Here is a 24,528-nt window from a genome sequence, read left to right as displayed (position 1 = left end):
GATAAGAGATCGGATAAGCGTCGAAGCACACTCTGTGGAAACTATATGCAAAACGCATGAACCGTAAATAGTAGATGAGTTGCGATGAGTGCGGAGATGCGATGGTGCTGCTTCGACGCATGTGAACGCAAGAGAACGCTTGTCGGGTATGGTATTTATGATTGCGCTCGTTGTGTATGTAAAGCAATGCGGTTTTCATGTGCTGGGAATGCTAGTAGGTAATATAAAATGCGTTAATATGTGGTTGTTTTTAAACATAACTCAATGCTTTTTCACATGAGTTACATTTTGACGGACCAGATGTAATAAAAATTTATCATACTGTCTATCGATAGCCATGTAAAATAACATATTTCATTGCATATAAAATAGTATTCCATCAAATCGTTTAAGTTTTATTACAGCATAATTTTGTTATTATATGTGTATGAGAAAACATTTTATTTTCTCTGTTCGGGATTTAAATCAAGTGATCAATGTTTGATATGGTCGTTTGTTCAGTGCATGTTATTCATGTGCAAGTTTAGAAAGTTTAAGGTTTTATGGTATTCAACTTAATTGCTAAAAGGTTTCTGATTGTAAGGTTCTGCTTTTTTCTTTGTCAGGCAAAACTAGATCCCTTAACGAAAAGAGTAAATAAACACGAATATTGACCATGCATCCAAATCATACTGCTAAAAACCAAAGAACACCGAATACAAAATTATGAATATTAATTAATTTATCCTAATTTTAAAAATCATTCTCATAACTTTCAACAAGGTAGGGCCTGGGACCATTTAGGCAGGAGCACCTATTTTGGGCACATGTGTCTATAACTCAGTCAATTTTGAACCGATTGACTTGATTTTTGAAACACGATCAGATACGCACAGTATTTAGCCATGTGCAACAATTCAAGTCAATCGGAAGAATTGACTGAGTTACAGGAGCAAGTGCCCAAAATAGGTGCTCCTGCCCAAATGGTCCCAGATCCTATGTATGGTTATGGTTCATATTTAACGTTATGGGTGTAGGATTAGGTATTGGCAACAGAAAGAAAAAAAAATCGATATTAAAAATGATTCTGGTTAGTTTGGGACGAGACCGCCCATTACTAGTTTCCAAACGAACGACGCGAAAAGCAGAATTGGAGGGGAAATTGATGACAACGAAATCTATAAAAGAAGCGCACATCGTGCACTGAGTTCAGTTGATTGACCGATGCAGAAACGAACGAGAGCCCAGAAGCAGCAGCGAGAGCAGCATCCGTTCCGAAAGTGAGAAATCGGGTGCATTTCTCTCTGCCTGTCGGAGCGTCGGGAACAATCAGATAGCTGCTGATCTATCGAGCACTCGAACAGCAGCAACAGTAGGTGTACACCGCAGTCGGTAAGCAGTGAGGTTTTGAAGAGTTTCCTCACTGTGGCCACTGCATTTGGATACGGAGTTTGTTCTCCAGTTTGGGCACTCGACATGAGTGTTCCCTCGTGTGCTGCTGCGGTCACGACAATGGGTTTCACGCATTACGGGCGTAAACAACTTTTGTTAAAAATGTTCATACTGACAATTTAAAAAATGTATTAGTTTGAATTGCCTTCAAGCTACGAATGTTGCTTTGTGAAGGAACATGAGCTTACTAGGGTATATCCCTTATTGAGAATGTGGCTCCCATTTTCATTCTACGAAAAACAGAAAAGGATGGAAGCGCTGTTTGTTTTGTTTATCATTTTTGTATTTTATGTTAGATGTGAGCACCAATGAAAATAATAAGAACGGAATCAATCGGTGCCGTAATCGCTTAGTTTCGAATAGAATGAATATGGGAGTGTGAGATTACTGATGGCACATATGCCCTACTTGTTTTTTTTAATCGCAACATTTGGTTTCACAGGCGATTCTCAAACATAATGGCAACTTGTATTGCGCCTGCAATCTGGGCAAAATTATTTGCATCATATACTAATAAAAGCTTTAAAGAATAGAGCTTTTAAAACCTTTAACTTTCACAATGTTCACATGTAGCTAGATGACTGGTATGAATAGGTTACAGTAATGTTTCGATTTTATCGTCATACAAACTCATATGAAACATTTTATAATTAACAGTAATATTATATATATTTATTGAATATATTTTTTGTTCTTCAATGTATAAATCAAACCTTGTTTCATAAACGGCTTGTTCTGTATACGATCAAATTCATGAAAATTACAGTTGGCAAGGGGCAAGGGCAGAGGTGCCATACATACGTACATCTTCGAATTTCAAATGAATTTTGTTACATACGGTGTTTGGCAGTTATGTTTCAATAACGGTTGCAATTTGTAAATAAATGGAGACATGTCATGGTTTATTAAAACTTTTACACATATTTATTGAAGAATTTCAATTTATTGCTTGTGTACTTATTAGAGATATCTTTTCTCGTAGATATCGTCGAAAATTTTGTAATAAAAAAACCTATACCCTTAAATAATACATACTTGCCGAATTTTTGTTTTTTTTTGCCGAAGTCAGCACAATAAAGTAGTCTACAAAATGTTTTAATGCCGAAAATCAGTATAATAGCCTTATATTGATTTTTGAGATCAACACTCAGACAGCCCAGTCCGGAAAGTAAAAATATGTGTATACATAAAGACATCGCTTACGCGGATATAATTACATTTTATGCATTCTTTTCTCAAATAATTAATTCAATAGTCTCAATCTTGTACAGTTACACCAGCTTTTTTTTGCACAGATCGGTTTTTGCTATTGCAACAGGATCAAAACTGACTATGTTATAGCAAAAAAAAAACGGCCCGCGCCAAACAAAAAGCGGGTGCATTTTATCTTTCCGCTCTAATAGATGAAACTATCATTTCACTACCCTCATCCAAAGAAGCGCTCCAACATACAAGCGACTTCATCGATCAAATCACGCGAGTCGTTGATGCGCACGAAATAGGCGAAAAAGGATGTGAAAACAACATGCGCACCCTCATTGAAAACCTCATGCACTATGGCCTATCAAACATCCCTCTTCTCATCTCATAACTTATCGCATCCGATCGCATCTCACCTTACCCACTATGGTCACAGCCTTATTTGTGTTCCTTCGTGAACCATGCGACTCGACGATAGAATATACACCACTTGGTATTTGAAACAGAACCAACAGAAGGGAAGAAAAACTGCCGTATGGTTCTTTTATCACTTTTTCGTCCAAACACTGCTGTTCAAACACACGTCATGTGGGTGGTCACTCCGGAGTCGCAGTACTACTCCTCCTGTTTCACGTCACCGATGGTAAAAACTGCACACATTGCGCGTCCCTTGTTGCGCTTCAACGACCAGGCTTGTCCGGGCAATTCGCAGCCTTATGGCTAGCTTTATCACAGTTGAAACAGCAATCGTCCTTAACCTTGCTCGAATCGCCGCCTCTACGGCGTGTTTGGTGTTGCTGGCCGTTGAGAACGCACCTTCATCGTTGCTGCTCCTTGGTCCTTGCTTCGGCTTCACGTCCTGGAGGATCTTGGACTTGACTGCATCGGCGGACGGTCATCTTCATCAAGAACGCCCACATCACGTAGTTCTCTTTTCTCTTGAGCTTCTCCAGCGACACTGCTTCCAGCGGGTCGTATGGTCCGGTGATCCAATGCTGCTGCGCTTGACCCCGGTCCGCTTCCAAATTCTCCGCTTCCGGTGTTAGCCATCGTGGTAAGAGCTTTCAGAACTACTTCTTCAGAAAATCATCGGTTAAAATAAAACTGCTTGAAAATATTCCGGCTATGTCACGTTTCGCTGGGCTCATAACCTATCGGAATGGAATTGAAAGACGTCTCGACTGCTTGAGTGAAAAGAGTGAAATGACATTTTATTAAACTACTAAATCATGGTTTGTTACGAATCTTCGCGGATTACTTCGATCCCAATAGTTCAATTATTCTCTGCGGGAATACCTGAATGAATGCAAGAATTAATCCCGGGAAAAATCCCTAAGGGAATCCCCGGAAGACATCCCTGTAGCAATCCCGGGAGAAATCTGGAAGATTTTATGATGGTATCTCAGGAATAATCCGTGGAAGACCCGGAAGAAATCACCGGAGGAATCAATGTATGTATGACATGGATATTATTGCTAATACATTTGGAAAGGTGGCAGAACTGTACACCCGTCTTAAATGTACCTACTTCGTTTGCTGGTCGGTGGAACCACGAACGACAGGGCAAGCCTAGGCAGCAGTGTTACGATGGACGGGGAACTTCCGAGATAGTGGAGCACTTCGTCTTTTTAACCTTCCAGGACGCGCGCCATCAAGTAACCGAAACTGCACCGCGCTCGCGCTGTATACGAAAAGCGAGGTTTTTTGGTAGTGTTGTACTTTTTACAACAGCGCGCGCGCTGAAGGGTTAACGGAAGACAACAACGATAGCCGTAAAATACGTAGGCGCATCATCAGTGGAAGTCGGACCACAAGAATCTGCGGTCGAAAAAGATTCATCTTCGCACCAAATGTACCTATCATGTACAAAACGCTGATAAGACCGCTAGTTCTTTACGAGCATGAGACCTGGACTATGCTTGAGGAGGACATGCAAGCACTCGAAGTGTTCGAGCGGCGGGTTTTTAGGTCCATCTTTGGCGGTGTACAAGAGAACGAAATGAACCACGAGCTCGCTGCACTCTACGGCGAATCTATACTGCAAAAACTGCAAACATTTATTTTATATGAAAATAAACATCGATCCAATTGGTCTTTCCACACATCAGTTTTATTACCTAAAATATAACCAAGATATTTGTTGCTTATGCTCTAGATTAGTTTCGCAAATACATGGTATGTGTAAACACCCATAGCAAAAAAATATGTGAGTGCACACATAATACCAATGCTTAGCGTCTGTGTCAGCCGCCGGAGATGCGCTAAGTGAAAAAATGGCGACTGAGACGTGTTTACAAAATCATGTACTCCAGGAATTGTTCAATTATTTCACCTAAATCATCGCAGTCTCGATCGCAGCTATATTCCTCCTAGTAGTACGAAATAGTCATCATCAATTGCTTCATATCGACAAACATTTAGAAACTCGGGCGAGGAGCGCAGTTTTGATCATCATTCGGAGCTGCAAAGTTGACCGTTTGGTCACTCACTGTTGGTTGACAAACGACCAACTCTCCAGTGTAATACGGTGTTTGGCTCGTTCTACATGAGCTCTTGACTTGTTAATAAATAGTTTTAACTGCTTTATGGAAGTTTCATCATTGGTAAAACTTTTATCTTCAAAAAAAAAAACATTTTAGCACATGTATTGATTTTATTTGTCATTCGGTATTGTTTTTATGTGTAATCACACATCAAAACGATAAATACCAAAAATAATTGGGTATGTGTATCACACATAAATATCATTTGTCCAGACAAATTGCAAAAATATATGTGTACGAAACATAAAATGAATATTTGCAGTTTTTGCAGTCCGGAAAATAGCGAAAGCTGGGAGGCGGGGCATGTTGTCACAAAACCGGAATACAACCCTACAAAGCTGGCGTTCACAAGTGATCCGGATAGTACAGAAAAACCTGGAGGGCAGCGTGAAAGGTGGCGGACCAGGTACAGAACGATCTGGCAAGTGTGGAAATGCAACAATTTCACGAATATTTCATATTCATATTACAAAAGCTTATCTTCAACCACCACACTACCGAAGGTGTGTAACAAACGCGCCAAAAAGGCGAACCCATTCTCGCGTGCTGACGACCAGTGACCGAAATAGCGTCATTGTCTTTCCACCCGACCACAACACAAATATTGGGAACGTCCGCTCGGAATGCCTGCTGCCGCTGCCTACATATGCGAGGGAGAGCAGAGATGATTAGACTCGCGTTTTGCTGAAATATAATTGACCTTCTTCGCTGATTGCTCCCAATCATCATCATCCACAACAAACCGACCGGCGACCGCAGGCAATTGAGCCCCCACAACCGACAACCGACGAGGGGCGCGCCGATGGTAGTGAAACAGTTCAGGAAGCCCCAATTTAGAGGTTGCCACCACCGCGCACTGCACCGCACTGGGCTAGGCTAGGCTAGGCGTTGATCATCGGGTGACTTATTGCTCGTAAATCACACCTCGGGGAGATGTTTGAAGAGCTTCGCGCACCGGAACGGCTCGCGTGTCTGATGTGTGTGTGAATGGGAACGAGCTTGGACGGGTGAATTTTCGTGAAGGCCGTGTGTCTGTCATTTTTGATAAGAGAATTCAGCATGCGGCGTGTAACTTTTTTCGGAGACATCGGGTGATGTAGTTAGGGAGAAATATTTGAATGGCAATGAACTTGTTGCTAACGGATTTCAGGAGTTCGCTTCTGTCTAATTTATTTTTCTTCATGGCGTTATGCCCCCTGTCCCATTGAACCTTCGACTTCGCCTAGGATTCTATGATTAATAGATCATCAAAGTTTCGCACCAACGACAACCCTCCAAATCATTGACCACATATTGTACATCATTTCAAAGAATTGCCTTTAGACTAATCCAATAACTGCCTTTCTCATCATAAAACAGGGCAACCAGAAGGAGGCCGATCGGGTTCCTCCGGCGCCGCCAGCCAATGGGTTCGTTTGGCCACCGGACACGATCCCGGGCGTGATCGGCCTGCGCAACCACGGCAACACCTGCTTCATGAATGCCGTCCTCCAGTGCCTCAGCCATACGGACATCCTGGCTGAGTACTTCGTTTTGGATCAATACAAGGTGCGATCAGTGTAGTGCTGCGGTGACAATTTACTTCAAACCCAAATTGAACTAATGTTTTGTTTCTTTTGGATTTTACAGGCGGATCTAAAACGGCGTAACAAGATCAATGCGAAAAAGTTCGGAACGAAGGGTGAGCTGACGGAACAGTTGGCACTGGTGCTAAAATCTCTCTGGACGTGCAAGGATGCCCCCGAATATAGTTCTAGTTTTAAGGTGAGTGGCTGATAATCGTTGATACAGTTTCAGCAAAGCATGAATGAACGTATTCTTTTTCATTGTAGGCCGTCGTTGACCGATACGGTAGTCAATTCCGGAGCTCGACGCAGCATGACGCGCAGGAGTTCCTCTTCTGGTTGCTAGATAAGGTGCACGAGGATCTAAACACCGCCAGCAAGCGGAAATATAAAGCGATCAAGGTATGTGAATTCCATCGGACGGTGGCTGGCTATTTATTACGGTTCATTATCATTTTTGGGTGATTGTTTGCTTGACAAATTTTAGTGAACGTGCTATACGTTCTCTAGGATTTGCAAGCAGCGTCGCTAATGGGAAGTCAGGTATACAGTTAAAGTCTTTCTGTTATTGAAGTCAGTGGTTACCAACCTGGTGACCGCGTTCCTCAAGGTAGATTTGTGTGGGTCGTTAGCTGATTTTGAATTGGGGTGATTTACAAACCACGATACATTTCGAATCAATCAATGACGTTGAGTTGCAAGGAAAGCTGTTTCCAGCAACTCATTACGTTGAAAACCACTGCTCTAAGTAATCATTCGAAAGTTAACACTGGGGTGCTAACACAAGATGTTTTTCTAAGCCCGGATTTAGGGGACCGCTAGACGACGACGTTGCGCGATACTGCTCGCGATGACGTCTCAGCGAGCGAGCGGCGCAGTCAGTGTGGGAAGTATCTGGATCGAGCTGGATTCACCTCGGCGCAACTCTATTTACCCTAAATATCATCCTCCAGCTCCAGCCTGAATGCAGTGCGACGAGAAGCGGACTGTCAAACTAGCTCAATTGATTCTTTCCCGAGCCGCAACTTTTTTTTCCATATAATGGGCGACGACGACGACATTTAGATCGTCAATTGACCCCGACCGGCCTCCGGTTATTGCGTGCTATGGTTGGTCGATGATGTGGGAACTTGGTGTTCAGTGGAATGTCGAGGTCATTCGACTCGATGGAATTGCAATATCAATACGCGATTATGGAATTCTTATCGCGATCCATTCTCAGAGGAAACAGTTTTAACGCCATGCAACAAAATGGTTCCGTAAGGAATTTCGCCATGAGTTGCATTTCGAACTCGTTCAATCCCTCAGGAGTTCCATCGCGAATTCTTCCAGGAGTTCCATAGAGAATTCCTCCAGGAAATTCATCGGGAATTCCTGCAAGATTTCCATTGTGAATCTGCCCCAGTTCTATTAAGCTTTCCTTAAGGAATTCCATTGGGAATTCTTTTAATAAATGCTCTAGGAATTCTTGGGAGTTCCATCGGGGATTTCTCCACCAATTGCTTCGGGAATTCTTCAAGAAGTTTCTTCCAGAATTTCTCCAACACTTTTTCAGGAAATGTTCTTAGTAATTTCCTGAAGAATTTCTCTAGGAGGCTTTTTCAAAAGTTTCTTTAGAAATTTCTCCAGTAGTTCCTTCAATAATTACTCCGAAATTTCCTTGAAACATCTCCCAGGCATTTCTTTGGAAATTTCTCCAAAAGTTCCATCGGGAATTTCGCCAGGATTTAATTCCTGCAGGAGCTCCATCGAGAATTCGTCCGGAAATTCCTCCAGGAGTTCCATTTGGGATACCTCCAGGGTTTCCATCGCAGTTTCTCCAGAAACTCCTGCTGGAATTCTTCCAGGAGATTCTTCAAAAATTTCTTCAACAGGTCGTTAAGTAATTTCTTTTTAGAAGAAGGAAATTTCTTCAAGAATACCAGGAGTACTTACAGGATTTAAAAAAAATCGGGAATTTATTCAGTAGTTCCTTCAACAGTTATTTAAGAAGTTTCTTAAAGAATCCCCCATCGGAAATTTCTCCACGAAATCCATGGGGAACTCCTGCAGGAGTTCCATTGTAATTTTTTCCCTAAGTTTCATTAGGATTTCCTCCAGGAATTCAATTGGGAATTACTCCAGGAGTTCCAATGGAAATTCATCCGGGAGAGTCCATCGAGACTCCATTCCTTTAGGGGTTTCATCTAAAATTCCTCCAGAAGTTCCTTCGGAAATTCTTGAGAAAGTTTCTACGAGAATTTCTCCAACAGTTCTTTCAAAGTTTTCTTGTTCTCTCGAGAATTTCTCCAGGAGTTCCTTGAATAATTATTTCAAAATTCTCTTGGAAAATCCATCAGGAGTTTTTTTTTGGGATTCCTCCAGAGTTCCATCGGGAATTCCTCCAGTTGTTCCTTCAGGAGTTCCATCGGTAATTTCTTCAGGGATTTCACCGGGAATCTCTCCAGTCGTTCCAACGAATTTCATTGGGAATTCTTTCAAAAGTTTGTTCGAGAATTTCTCCAAGAATTCCTTCAAAAATTACTTCAGAAGTTCCTTAAAAATTCCACAGGATTTTTTTTGGGAGATTCCTGTAAAAGTTCCTTTGTAAATTTCTCCAGATGTTATATTGAAATTTCCTCGAAAGTTTCTCTAGAAGCTCCTTCAGGAATTTCTCCTGGAGTTCCTACGGGAATTTTCCCAGCGTTTCTATAGAAGATTCCTGCAAAAAATACATCGGCAATTGCTCTAGAATTTCTTACATGATATATTTTTTCAACTTTTTAAGAATTTCTCTCCAAGAGTTCTTTAAATAATTATTTCAAAATTTTCTTGGAAAATCCCTCAGGAGTTTTTTCGGGAATTTCTCCATGAATTCCATCGGTAATTCCTCCAGTCGTTCCAGCGAATTTCATTGGGAATTCTTTCAAAAAAAAATCTTCGAGAATTTCTCCAAGGGTTCCTCCAACAATTACTTCAGAAGTTCCTTAAAAATTCCACATGAGTTTTTTTGGGAGATTCCAGTAAAAGTTCCTTTGTAAATTTCTCCAGATGTTACATTAAAATTTCTTCGAAAGTTTCTCTACAAGTTCCTTCAGGAATTTCTCCTGGAATTCCTTCGAGAATTATCCCAGCATTTCTATAGGAGATTCCTGCAGAAAATACATCGGCAATTGCTCTAGATCTTTCAATAAAACTTTCAACTTTTTAAGAATTTCTCCAAGAGTTCTTTAAATAATTATTTCAAAATTTTCTTGGGAAATCTTTCAGGAGCTTTTTCGGAAATTCCTCCAGTCGTTCCAACGAATTTCATTGGGAATTCTTTCAAAACTTTCTTCGAGAATCTCTCCAAGGCTTTTTTCAGCAATTACTTTAGGAGTTCCTTAAAAATTCCACAGGAATTTTTCCAGAATTTTCAGTAAAAGTTCATCTGTAAATTTCTCCAGATGATCCATTCAAAGTTTCTCAAAAGTTTCTCTAGAAATTCCTTCAGAAATTTCTCCTGGAATTCCTTCGGGAATTATCCCAGCATTTCTATAGGAGATTCCTGCAGAAAATACATCGGCAATTGCTCTAGAATTTCTTACATGATATATTTTTTTAACTTTTTAAGAATTTCTTGGAATTTTCTTGGAAAATCCCTCAGGAGTTTTTTCGGGAATTCCTCCATGAGTTCCATCGGGAATTCCTCCAGTCGTTCCAAAGAATTTCATTGGGAATTCTTTCAAAAATTTCTTCGAGAATCTCTCCAAGGGAGGAGTTTCAGGAGTTCCTTAAAAACTCCACAGGAGTTTTTGGGGAGGTTCCAGTAGAATTTCCTTTGTAAATTTCTTCAGATGTTCCATTGAAATTTCCTCGGAAGTTTTTCTAGAAATTCCTTCAGGAATGTCTCCTGGAGTTCCTTCGGGAGTTATCCCTCCTCCTCCTCCTCTTCTTGGCGTAACGTCCTCACTGGGACAAAGCCTGCTTCTCAGCTTAGTGTTCAATGAGCACTTCCACAGTTGTTAACTGAGAGCTTCCTCTGCCAATGACCATTTTGCATGTGTATATCGTGTGGCAGGCACGAAGATACTCTATGCCCAAGGAAGTCAAGGGAATTTCCTTTACGAAAAGATCCTGGACCGACCGGGAATCGAACCCGTCACCCTCAGCATGGTCATGCTGAATACCCGTGCGTTTACCGCCTCGGCTATATGGGCCGGGAGTTATCCCATGATTTCTATAGCAGATTCCTGCAGAAAATACATCGGCAATTTCTCTAGAATTTCTTACATGATATATTTTTAACCTTACATGATATAACTTTAACTTCAGGAGTTCTTTTGGAAAATAATTCAGAAGCTTCTTTGAGAATATCTGCATGAGTTCTTTTGGAAATCAGAAGTATCTTTCAGAATTTCTTGAGGAGTTTCTTCCACAATTACTCCAGGAGTTTCTTTAAAATCATCCCGGTATTCCTTCGGAGATTCCTCCAAGAGCTCTTTTGGGAATCTTATCAGGAGTTTCTTCGAGAATTTCTCCAGGAGTTCTATCAACATTTTTTCTTGGATTTCTTTTGATACCTAATCTTCAAAAGCAGCATTGTGCCTGCGAAAGTTCTATTGGAAATCTATTCAGGAATTCTACTAGGAATTCCATTGGCGAGTTTTTTTTTCAAGAATTTCATTTATGATCTTCCAGGAGTTCGCACGATAATTTCCCCAAGAGTTTTATCGCAAATTTTGAAAGGACTTCCTTCATTAATTCCTCCAGGAATCTTTTTGAAATGAATTCAAAAGAGCCATTGGGAAGTCCTGCAGGATTTTCTCCAGGAATTGCACTTTGAATGCCACTAGGGAGTTTCTTTGAGAGTTTCTATTACGAGTTCCAAAGGGATTTCCTCAAAGGATTTGCATAGGTAATTCCTCTAAGAATTTCATTGAAACTTTGTCTACGGGTTCCTTAAGGAATTCCAGGAGTCTATTAGGAATCTCCATGACTTACGTTGGGAATATCTCCAGAAGTCCTATTGCCAGTTCCTCCATATATTATATGAAGTTTATCCAAGTGTTCCATTGGAAATTTCTTCAGATGTAGCATTAGCGATTCCTTCAGGAAATTCATTCAAGAATTCCTCCAGGAGTTTCATTGGGGATTCCCTCCTAGAGTTGAATTGGGAATTGCTTCAGGAGTTCAATCGGCAATTACTCTTGGACTTTTTCGGGGATTCCTCCAGGGGTTTGTATGAAATACTCTTCTGGATTTCCAACGGGAATTGCTCCAAGTTTTTTGATTGCAATTTTTCCAGCAATATAATTAATAATTTCTCCGTGTGTTCCATTAGGAATTTCACTAATAGTTTTATTTCGATTTTCCAGAAGTTTTACCGGAAATTCTTGAAGGATCCATCGCAAATTGCTTTTGGAGTTTCTTCAAAAATTTCTCTAAAAATTATATCTAGAATTCACTCAGAAATTGCTTTAGGAGTTCTGTCGGGAATTTTCCAATGAGTTTTTGAGGGAATTTCTCCAAGAGTTTTTTCGGAAAATTGCACTATGAGTTCTATCGGCAACTCCTCCAGGACCACGTCCGGGAGGTTTTTTTCAGGAATATCTTTGAGATGGTGGGATTCCTACTTTGACCTACTTTGAATGCCACTAGGGAGTTTATTTGAGAGTTCCAAAGGGATTTCCTCAAGGATTTGCATGGGCAATTCCTCTAAGAATAGCATTGGATTTTTTTTCTACGGGTTCCTTAATGAATTTCAGGAGTCTATTAGGAATCTCTCCATGAATTTAATTGGGAATATTTTCAGAAGTCCTATTGCCAGTTCCTCATTATATAAAATAGGAAGTTATCCAAGTGTTCCATTGGAAATTTCTTCAGATGTAGCATTAACGATTCCTTCTGGAAATTCATTCAATAACTCCTCCAGGAGTTCCATTGGGAACCCTAGAGTTGGATTGGGAATTACTCCAGGAGTTCATTCGGCAATCTGTTCCAGAAGTTTTATCGGAAATTCTTGAAGGATCAATCGCAAATTGCTTTAGGAGTTTCCTCAAAAAAAAAATCCTAAAAAATTATCTCTAGAATTCCTCCAGAAAATGCTTTAGGAGTTCTGTCGGGAATTTTCCAATGAGTTTTTTCGTAAATTCCTCCAAGAGTTTTTTTCGGGAAATTGCACTATGAGTTCTATCGGTAACTTCTCCAAGAGTTTTTTTGTTAGTTGTTTCAGTCCGGGAGTTTCTTTTCAGGAATATCTTTCCACCATAACCTACTTTGGGAATTGCTCAAAAATATTCCGAAGGAACTTCTGGAGAATTTCCTGAAAGAACTTTAGGAAGATTCCTTGAAGAATTTTCTGACTAAAATCTTGAACGTCTTGGAGGAATTCCAGAAGAAACTTCTAGACAGACTTGCAGGAACTTATGAAAAAACGCTCAACAAAAAACACCGTTATGAATTCCCAATGTAACTCCTGGAAGAACAGCCTTCAAGTAATGTAATGTTATAATTCTTACACTCTTTTTTCGTTCCCTTCAATTCCAGAACAACTACGGCCGCTCGGACGAGGTGATCGCCGCCGAAACCCTAGCCAACCACATCCGCTGCAACAGTTCGTTCGTGCAGGCCGTCTTTCAGGCCCAGTTTCGGTCGTCGCTAACCTGTCCCCGGTGCCATAAGCAGAGCAATACCTTCGACCCGTTCCACTGCATTTCGGTGCAGCTGCCGCAGTTGACGCTGCAACCGGTTTTTGTGCGGGTGATCTACGCCTCGCAGCAACCGAAGCAGGTTCAGCTGGGCCTGGGGGTACCGCATGGGTCACCGGTGATGGTGCTGAGGGAGCAACTGCACGCCGACACGGGGATCGCCGTGGACCGGATGATACTGGCGGAGGTTTGCGACGGGGGCTTCAATCGGGTGTACTGTGATTCGCATTTGGTGTCATCGGTTGGGGATGACGGTTCGACGGTTTATTGTATAGAAAGTCCACCGGTTGCGGAAGGAATGACCCAAATCGTGCTGTGTATTACTAATGGACGGAGGGATGTCGGGAGTGGTGAAATACGGCGGTTCGGAACTCCGTTTTGTATAGTGGTCAATAGGGATGTTTCGTATGTGGAGTTGCAGAAGTTGCTGTTGAAGGAAATGGCGAGTATTTTAAAATCGGAAGTATTTGCGTTCAGTACCCCTATGCAGGAAATGTTCAAGGTGCGATTGCAGGATCCTTCGTGTGATGCGGATACCTACCTGGAGTCCAACGTAGAGCATCCGTTGTTTACGGAGATGATTGATTTGGCACTGTCGGTGCTACCAACCGATGCCGGCCCGGCACATGTGAAACTTTTAATTGAGTGGACTAATCCGGAGCGGTTCTTTAGTGATATGACGGACCCTTTCGTGGAACACGAAAGTGTCAGCCAGATGAAAGAGAAGATTCCGGGCAGTTCGTCTCTGACCTTGGAGCAGTGCCTAGAACATTACACCAAAGCGGAAACGCTCAGCGCGGAAGATGCTTGGAGGTGTCCTCACTGCCAGAAGTATCTTCCGGTGGTGAAAACGCTAGGGCTGTGGTCACTTCCGGATATTATGGTAATCCATTTCAAGCGTTTCCGGCAGCAACAGTTGCGCGGACCTCAGGCGGCCAAATTAACAACATTGGTGAAGTTTCCCTTGACCGGCTTCGATATGTCGCCCCATCTGGCGAGGGATTCCAATACGGAAGCATCCTCCGGTACTAACGGAGCCGATGACAATTGGAGTCCCTGGCGAAAAACTACCAATCGATATACAAAACATTCCTCAAATCACTACAATCAAAACTCCCTACATATGGACAATCGTTATGATCTTTATGCGGTTTGCTATCACCAGGGCGACACTCTGGAAACTGGCCACTATACTGCTGCGTGTAAGAATCCTTACGACCACCAGTGGTACAAATTCGATGATCAACGCGTGGCACAGGTCCCCAACGAACGCATTCAAGAAGAGATTGTCAACAATGAGGCTTACATACTTTTCTACCAAAGACGGAAAATCGACGGGTCGGAATGTTCCGGAACGAGTTCGAGCTCCGGAAACGATCATTGGGTATCGAGAATTTCCGCGGCTCCACTGGGTATTACCAATGAATCCAAGCCAAAGGTAGATCCTCCTAAATCAGCTCCTCCTGCGACTGTTACCCCGACTACAACGTCTATTACTGCAAAACCGGAAGTGCAGGCGATTCCAATAAAGGCGGAAATCGAAGAAACTGCCACCATACATTCCGAGAGTGAAAGTGAATCGAGTGACAACAAAATGCCTAAAGAACCCAGTGTAGAATTTGCAACAGTGCAAACAACCGTGGAAGTGGAACCTCAGAACATAGACAGTCCAAAATCCGATGAGCCTTCGGATAACCCGTCCTCCATCACAGAGGACCCGGTAAACTCCCCTATCGAGGAACACACACCCGAAGCTGATGCCTCCAAGGAAGGTTCCATCAAAACCCTAACGGATGAACCTTCCTCGCCAGAACTGCGACGTTCCACGGAACCAACGACCTCGGAGCAGTCGGACGATACGAGCGGTAGCACCACGCCCAAATCGCCGTCCGACTCCAGCAGTCGCTTCTCGTTGCCAACCCAGCAGTCGCGCTCGCATTCGCATTTCCCGGAGATTCTCTGGGGCCACCATCACCACAACCATCACCGGCCGTCCTCGTTTACGGCGTACAAATCCAGCTTCGAACCGCAGGATGCCGTGTCGATGATCCGAGGGGCCAACACGTGCAGCAAGGATACGTTGCTGTTCATCGATCAGCAGTCGCACGCCGCCGGGCTGGACCGGATCATGCTGGGCGACGACGACGACGACGATGACGATTCGGACGACATGATGGGGAACAGCCGGGCGCTGTGGGTGAGTGTTTATTATAGTTCAGGGTTTTACGGTGCATATTGTTCACAGGTGTAACGGGTGGGATGCCATAGGGCACTGCATACCGCGGTTGTTTAGATATTTTTTTTAATTCTTTGACTTTTCGTGGTCTTGTTGTTTACGATTCGGACTTTCAACGAGCTTTCGGACTCAGAAGAATTTTGTAGCTTGTCATGGGTGGTTTAGTTTTATTTAAATTTAAAACATGGAGTTCACGAGCGTGGGAAAGTGTGCTGATTTATGATTTGAAGACGGCACGGTGGCACTCTTCCAGGATATCACTGGCATTCCACCTGGGATTCCTCCTAAAAATTCTTCGCGGTTTCCTTACAAATTTGTTTTAGGACTCCTCGAGGAGTTTCTTGTTGTATTCCTAGGGAGTTCTTGATGAGACTCTTCCGGGGCTTTATTTAGGATTCCTCTTCCAGATTCTTCTTCTGCTATTCCTAATTTCTTCTAAGATTTCTAAAGAGGTTTTGTCTGGCATTCCTTCAAGAGCTCTTGCCAGGATTTCTTCAGGAAGTATTCCCGAGATTCTTCCAGAGAATTTTTCTGGGATTTCTCAAGAAATACTTTCTGAGATTACCCACTTCAGGAGTTCCTAAATTCCTTCAACATTCTTTCCAAAATTTCTATAGAAATTAATTCCGTGATTCCTTCAGGAATTCCTTCTAGGATTATTCCAGTATTTTTGCATGAGTTCCTCATCCTTACTGAGATTCCTTCAGAGATTATTTTGGGAATTCAAGGGATTTCTTCCAGAATTTCCCAAGGAGTTCTGGGAATCCTCAAGAAATTCCATCGTAGATTCTTCCAACAGTGTCTTTTGGAATTCCTTCAGATTTTTGTTACTAGCATAAGGTATTCATGGAAGATATGCCTAGGAATTCCGGACAATTTAAACCCGGGATTTCTTCCGGAATTCCTTCCAATATCCCTACAGAAACTCCTTCCAAAGAAATTTCATGCCAGGTTCCTCCCGGCGTTCCTTCTGTGATTTCTTCAGCAATTCTTTCTAAAATCCTTCCAGGAATCTTATACAAGAACTTCTCTCAGTGTTCCTCCAAAAACTTCTCCGGGATTCTTCAAGGAGCACCTCCCGGGATTCTTTTACTGATTAATTTATGGATTGCTTCATGAATTCTGGGAATTTCTTCTAGGCTTCTGTTAGGAATTGCTTCTGAAATTTCTTTAGGAAATTCTTCGGGAACATCTTTTCCGGGATTCATTTGGGAACTTTTACCGGGATAGTTACGGGAAGTTCGCCTACAATTCTGTCAGATCTCGGATTCATCTAGGAACTCTTTTTTTGGATCCTCCAACAGTTCCGTTTGGAGCTCCTGCAGATCCTTCTAGAATTCCTCCCGAAGTTCATTTTGGAATTCTTTCAGATGTTTCTAATGACAGTTTATTAGGGAATATTTTGAGAAATTTCTCCTGCAGTTTTTATTTATGGCATTCCTTATGAAGTTCCTATAGAATTTGTTTGAGGAAATATCTTAGCATGTTCCTGGTTTTCCTCCGACAGGAGTTTCTGGAGGAATCTGAGATGGAACCTTTTAGGAATCGCAAAAGAAGGATCTGAAGGAATCCTAAATAAAGTACCGGAAGAGTCTCATCAAGAACTCCCTAGGAATCCCACAAGAACCTCCTGGAGGAGTGCTGGAACAAATTAAAAAAAAAAACGCTAAGAATTTCTTGGAGGAATCCCGAGTGGAATACTGATGGAAAAACTTGTAATTAGAAGGCACGATTTTTTTGTAATGCCTGGTTTACACGGTGCAAGTGACTTGATTCAAGTCTATGGAAAGTGCCAAATTCAATGCGAATTAAGCGTGTAAACACCCCCATCCCACGCATCTCACTTGAGCAACTCTCTTGACTTGAGCGAAAGTTGAACATGTTGAACTTTTTCATTCAAGTCAAACGAAATCATCCCACATGCCCCGTCTAAACTCGCGATTCATTTGAGTTGAATTCAAGTCATCTGTCAAGCGAGATGAATTCAATTCAGTTTGCTTACGCACTGCACGAGCTCCAACTGAGATGCGTTCAAGAGCATTGGACACTCAAGTTATTTGCTCAGTCTAAACACATCGTTCCATTGGATTGCACATTTTTGAGCAGTTTTCAAGTCAGATGCTCGTTTCAAAACCAGGCGTCTAAACCAGGCGTATCGGATTAGTTCATCTGGCATGGTGTGGTCAAGTTGATGTCGAAGGCCGCTGTTGTTGGATTTAATTTGGTATTGTTTGATTCGTAGTGTTTTGTTTCTGTAGTGTTTTCTTTACGCAATCGACGCAATGGTCGCAAAAAGTCGTTTTCAGATGATGATGATGAGCTCGTTTCATATTAAGGCTGTCCACTGCCTGAAAAAATTCTGGAACTTTCGATGAATTTCTTTTAAAACAGAAAAACCCTGGAAATCCAGCGAATTTAGTTGAAGTTTCAAGCCGTTTTACAGGTGCAAGGGTTTTAGGGTCCTTCAAGGTAGTTTCAAGAGATCTTTAGAGATGTTTTAAGGTATTTCAAGCCGTTTCGGGTGGTTTTGAAGTTCTATCCGGAGGTTTCAGGATGCTTCAGAGGATGTTTCGATAGGTTTCAGGGCAATTTCTGAGTGTATTTTAGGGGGTTTTGATGGGCTTTCAGGGCTCTCAGAGGTTTTTATGGGGCTTACAAGAGAGTTTCAAGGGGCTTCAAGAGAGGTATCAAGGCGTTTCAGGCATTGGCGTAGCTAGCTTTTTCTTTTTTCTTACTCCCTCTCCTAAACAAGCACGAGGAAGTCAAGGTTGGAAAAGGGGCCTAGGCTAGCTACGCCAATGGTTTCAGGGGGTTAGATGTGGATTCAGAGGTGTTTGGAAGTGGTTTCAGGATACGGGCTTCAGAAAGTGTTGGCGTTCCAATGCATTCCAAGGGGTTTTCAATCGAGTATCAGGAGTTGCTCAAAGGTGATACCTGAAGGTGTTTCCAGTGGTTTCAGAGTATTCCAGGCTAGATTCCAAGTAAATTTAACCCTTTGGAGACGATATTTTCGCCTTTCTGAAAGCAACTTCGCTGGTCTAAAACACGTTTGTAAAGATCGGTATTCTCGGCTGGGGTAATGTGACCCATCCATCTTCAAAGGGTTAAAGGTAGTTTCCTAGTGCTTTATTCTGTTTTCAAAGACATTTTGGAGATGTTCTGAGAGAATATGTTTCCAAGATGTTTCTGGGGGTTTTCAAGGAAGTTTTAAAAGGTTTTCGCAGGCGTTTCAAAACATTTTGAGGTGTTTTGTGTTGTTTCAGTGGGGATGTGGAGTCGTTTTCGGAGATTTCTGGATGCTTCAGTAGACGTTTCAGAGGGGTTTTACCTAATCACCTTACTTCATTCTTTCCAGGAAGTGCGCTGTCCTTAAACTATATAGATTTATTTTTGGCCATCACAAACCCTTGTAGACTTTTGTTCATACAACATTTTCTATTACTATTCAAAACGTTAACTCAATAGTGATAAGACATCAAAAATGACTGTTATGCGAGTGGTGACAGTAAGAATCTACATAGTTTATCGACAGGCCCAAATGTGGTACCACGGTTCGGCAATATTAACGATAGAAATAGGAAGCAACCAGTGAAGTACTAGATTGAAAGTAGTGAGCTGGATTTTTGTATGGTGAGATGATCAATTCTCCATTTCTGCAATGAAATGGCGCAAACAGCGTGGGTTATATGATTTCTTGACTAATTTGATGCTGTTTGAGCAAAAGTTTGGGTAACTGCATTGTTGTATTATTTATTTCTTGCAACTTCAACAACACAGTCCCCAAACTTTTGCTCAAACAGCATCAAATTAGTCAATAAATCATATAACCCACGCTGTTTGCGCCATTTCATTGCAGAAATGGAGAATTGATCATCTCACCATACAAAAATCCAGCTCACTACTTTCAATCTAGTACTTCACTGATTGCTTCCTATTGTCTGTTGAATTATTCTAGCAATTTAAGTATGGTGGCTTCTATAGAGGAATTAGTGTACTGTGAACCATTAGGAGTTATTAACACATTTTTTTTACCTAACATTCGCTCAAAAATGACGGCAGAGCTAATCTTAAAAATCTATCTGAAATCCTTCAGGATTTCTTCCAGAAACTCTTCCACGGTGATAGAATTAACAACATAATATTTCACTTATTTTCATCATTACAAAAGTTGCATGAGTTGTTTTTTTATTTAATCAGACTGTGATATAGGAGATCAAATTGCTGCAAACTGAGGATGACCTTACTTTGTAGAGCCACTACAAAATAAATAAAAAAAATACGGAATTGGAAACTCTTTCATTAGTTTATTTGGTGTGTTGAAACATTTTCATGAAACAAGCTCACCAATATGACTCATTCTTACGTATGCCGTTAACAATTCATTTTTCTAATCAACATGAGTTCGAACGATGTACCACGTACAAGTGGATTGATTGAAGTAAAGTGATATTTTTTAGCAATATTAATCAAGAAACTCAGAAAATATTAAACGAGATATTTTTAACGGTGGAGTTATGAGTCAGAAAAATGTATATTTTCAGTCGGGCTGTGTAAAAAAATCACAGTAGCTTATCTGGATTAAGCCAGTAGATTAAACAAGACAATAGCAATCCGAACCGGTTTCAAAATTATAGTACCGTAAATTTCAAGATAACATCACTTCTACTCTTCCATTGCAGATATCGCCAGTCACGCCGCATAAGCTGATAACGGTCTCACCGAAGAACTAAACTACGAAGCTTGCCGTGGGTGAGAATGAGTCGCAGCAGCAACAGCAACGGCAACAAGTCGAATGAGATTTCAAAAATCTACCACCAACCTCCCAACCACCAAATAAGAAAAAAAAATCGAACATATTGCAGTGCAGTCCTTTATAAGTACCATGTAGCTTTGCAGCGGAATCCGTACACGAAACATAGAGAGAGCAGAGCAGAGCATCCCAGTATTCGCAGCGTGAAAGTACCTTACCCCCCACTACCTACACGTGCAATGCGAGTAACGCGGCTCTATTTATATATGATCATGTTGAAAGTTTTAAAGTCGTTTTTATGTTATAATTTTTTGTTTGCCTGTGAGTAATAGTAGGGAAAAAGTCACTCATTATTATTTATTTATAAACAAACAAAAACGGAGGAACGAGGGTTCGTAAAAGGTAACGCTATAGTACCGTTTAGTGTATATCAAGGTGGTGCGCGGACGTCACGACAGTGGACACGTCCGCGTTCGGGTGAGTATTTATTTGAGCTAGTAGACTAGTAGACTATAAGATAGAAGAAACGAAATGAAAAACTTTATACTATAGATGCAGTTCCGTGTAAAAAAGTTGTACCACTTTTCTGAATTTCTTATGATTTGGCAGTACACTCACTTGCTATTTTCTCAGAAGCGTGCAATCAAGAAACGATGTATGGGTGACTTTTGCCATGTGATTTCGTCTAAAACTTTGTCGAATAGAGTAGGGGTCGCACACGAATCCCAAGGTCGTGTCAGAGCTGTGAAAGCGACTCTCCACGAGGTGAGTGTAATTTACATTCACCTCGTGGAGAGTTGGCTTCGCAGCTCCCTCACGACTTCGGTATTCGTGTGCGACCCCTACTCTATTCGGCAAAATTTTAGACGAAATCACAAGGTAAAAGTCATCCATACATCGTTTCTTGATTGCACGCTTCTGAGTTGAGAAAACTGCAAGTGAGTATAACTCTTTCCAAGTGAGTGTTCCCATCCTTGGATAGAGCAATTCTTCATTTAGTGTTAAAGATCTGGATAATAATGTATACTATGTAACATCATGTCTGAAAACACCTTAGCGTGTATTCATTCATCATCAATAACCAAAAAACGGCCGCGTAAGTGTATGCGCAGGATCGCACGCAACACTGCAAGTAGATTAAATCTTTCACTGTTTTCTCTAAATACTCGTTTTCTTCACATCGTTTATGCCAAAGGAAATTTATCAAAAGTAATTACAACCTTTTCCCATCGAACTGCTGATAGAGTCCCATTCCTCTTTAACCATGCAGAAGTTTTACTACCTAAATATACAATCCTATTTCGCGTTAGACACATTCTTCAAGACTTTCCAAATTAAAAGAGAAGAGAGAAAAACTTTAGACTAAACCAAAACTGTTCGGGGGTACCCACTAGAGCAAGTTCAGAATCACAAGTGACCGCGAAAGTAGACAGCAATTATCTAGACGAATGTAAATTTACACTACGTGAACTTTTACATTTACGTTTCACACACGCGCATTACCTTCGGGATCCGAGCTGCAGCGATTAAAGCGGAAAGTGTTGCGCCATTCAGCCATTCAGGCCAGCCCCTCCCCGCCCAGAACAAAATTTAAGAAAAGAAAAACAACTGTAGGCTAGCACTATTGGCACTGACGACTGAGTTTAGTAGAGCGAGTGATAAAACAAGAAGAAAAAAAAAACTGTCTGAAATCAACCAAATTAACGAGAGATTTTTGCGTAGATATTCGTCGAAGCGGATTGGATAGCTAGCGTTGCAGTTAGGCAGAGGAACTACCGAAGAAGGAAAGAAAAAACAACATTAAGCATACAGAAACAAGTACAATTTAATGTTAGTTATTTGATTGTAAAAAGAGGAGTAAAATTATAAAACATTAGAATAGATTTATGAAGCTGGTGGGATTTATTTTTCCGAAACTTCCCTTTTTTAAGAAACTTGTGGAATCAGCACTCCCGATCAAAAGTTTGGGGTCACCTTTTCCATAGAGCAAACGGATTGATTGAACGGCAACAGACCAAGAAACGAACTAAAGACAACGATTGACAAGTCGGATCTTGGAACGTGAGCACTTGTAAGTTCTATTTTTTCAGGATGTCTCCATATATTCGTTCAAAGCAGGGATGGGATCATTCATTTGCAAAGAGTTACATTCACTTGATAATATCTCAGTTCAGAAGCATTCTATCAAAAAACAATATATGGATGAATTGAAACTTGTAGTTTTATCTGAAAGTTCTCCGAATAGCATTAGGGTCGCACACGCATATCAAATTCGTGAACGAGCTGTGAAAGCAACTCTCCACAATGTAAATTACTTTCACGCCGTGGGTAGTTCCGTTTGCTTCTGTTGACTTAATTATTGACGCTACGCTAGTATATTGTTTTACAAAAGTTCAGATAAAACAAAAATGAAAAAGTGCTCCATACATTAGTTTTTGCTACGATGTTTCTGAAGCGAGTTATTTGCAAGTGAATGTAAATGATTGCAAATGAATGATCCCATCCTTGCTTCAAAGAATTACGCTAGAGATTGTTCCAATGATTGCATCTTGAATTATTCGAAGTTCTGGAGGAATTTCTTCGGGGAATTCTTCCAGAAAATTTTACAAGAGAATCTCTGGCAGAGATTATTAAAAAAATAATCCAGAAATTTCTTCAAATTGTTACACACTAATCCTTTAGGAGTCCATCTGAGGATTCCTTCTATAATTCGTCCAGAGATTACTGTAGATAAGGATCCTTCAGATTTTTTTTTCTAAGGATTACTACAGAAATTCTTCCAGGAATTCGTTTAGAAAGCTCTCCTGGGATATCCTGGATATCCTAAGAAATCCCTCATGGGATTGCTTCCGGGATTCCTCAGAAAGTCCTCCAGGTATTCCTCTAGGGATTCCCTCAGGATTTCTTGCAGAGCTTCATTCGGGAATTTCTTCAGGGTTTCTTTCAGGAACTACACCACAGATTATTCACCAGGACTTCAATCCGAAATTCCTACAGGAATTGTTAAGGGACTCCCTTAGGAATTCGTCTTGAAATTGTTTCCAGGATTCATCCTGGGGTTTCTTTTGGAATTCCTTCAGAGGTTACTTCAGGAACTGCTACAGGGATTCCTCTAGGAGATCACCCATCGATGGTCCAGGTGGTTCACCCACGAACTCTTCTTAGGATTCCTTCAGGATTTTTCTGAAAATTCCTTCTGCAATTTCTTCAGCACTTCCTCCTGGCATTTCTTCAGAAAATCCTCCTGGGATTCCTTCAGGAATTGCTGTAAAGATTTCTTCAAAAGTTTCTCTAGATATCCCTCCAGTAATTCTTCCAGGGATTTTTCTAGAGGTTTCTCCAGAAATTCATACAGTAATGTCTCTAGAAATTTATCCGAGAATTCCTCCAGGAATTCTTCCAGGCAGAGATTCCTCTAGGAATTACTCAAAGGGTTCCTCTAGGGCTTTCATCAGCGATTCTAACAAGAATTCCTCCAAGATCTTATTTAACAATTCCTTCAGGAATTCCTCCAGGGATTTTTTCAGGCATTCATCCAAAAATTGCTTCAGGGATTCCTACAGGCATTCCAATACCAGTTCCTTCAAGAATTCCTCCAGGTAGTCCTCCAGGGACTCCTTCAGGAACTCCTCCAAGAATTCTTCCAGGTATTCGTCCAGGGATTCCTCCAGGCATTCCTTTAGGGATTCCTTCAGAATTTAATCCAGGAATTCCTCTAGGAATCCCTTCAGGTTTTTTTTTTCAAGAATTTCTTCTGTGATTTCTTCAGTAACTCCTCCGAGGATTTCTCCAGAAAATCCTCTCCTCGAATTTCTCCTCCAGAGAATTCTCCTAGGATTCTTGCGAGGATTTCTCCAGCCATTCCTCCAGCAGTTTCTTCAGAATTTTCCAAAACAAATCCTCGAGGAACTTTACCAGGAAATCCTCCATGGATGCCTTCAAAAATTCTTCTAGGTATTTTTCAGGTATTTCTACAGGAACTCGTCCAGGAATTTCCTCCAAGAATTCCTCCAGGGATTCATTCAGGATCCCTCGAATAATTCCTCTAGGAGTTCCAGGCATTTCTTCAGGAATCCCCCTAGGCATTCCAGCCGAAATCCCTCCAGGTATTCCTCTAGAGATTTTTAGAGGAATT

The 24,528-nt window shown here is 41.3% G+C and overlaps 1 protein-coding gene across 1 annotated transcript in view; it reads left to right on the top strand.

The window, feature by feature from the left end:
• The window catches only part of LOC109622492 (ubiquitin carboxyl-terminal hydrolase 31), a 32,705-nt gene extending 10,429 nt beyond the window's left edge, over positions 1-22,276 (top strand). Inside the window, exons 2-6 of the mRNA XM_029870500.2 lie at positions 6,534-6,722; positions 6,804-6,938; positions 7,007-7,141; positions 13,247-15,604; positions 20,323-22,276. Of these exons, the coding sequence (XP_029726360.2) occupies positions 6,534-6,722; positions 6,804-6,938; positions 7,007-7,141; positions 13,247-15,604; positions 20,323-20,373 (2,868 nt within the window). The 3' untranslated portion in view covers positions 20,374-22,276. The remainder of the gene's footprint in view (positions 1-6,533; positions 6,723-6,803; positions 6,939-7,006; positions 7,142-13,246; positions 15,605-20,322) is intronic.
• Positions 22,277-24,528: the final 2,252 nt, after the last annotated feature.

This window comes from Aedes albopictus, chromosome 2 (genome assembly GCF_035046485.1).
Source record: "Aedes albopictus strain Foshan chromosome 2, AalbF5, whole genome shotgun sequence".
NCBI classification, from domain to species: Eukaryota; Metazoa; Arthropoda; class Insecta; order Diptera; family Culicidae; genus Aedes; species Aedes albopictus.
The sequence above is the reverse complement of the archived record's forward strand: the minus strand, read 5'-3'. Positions and strand labels throughout refer to the sequence as shown.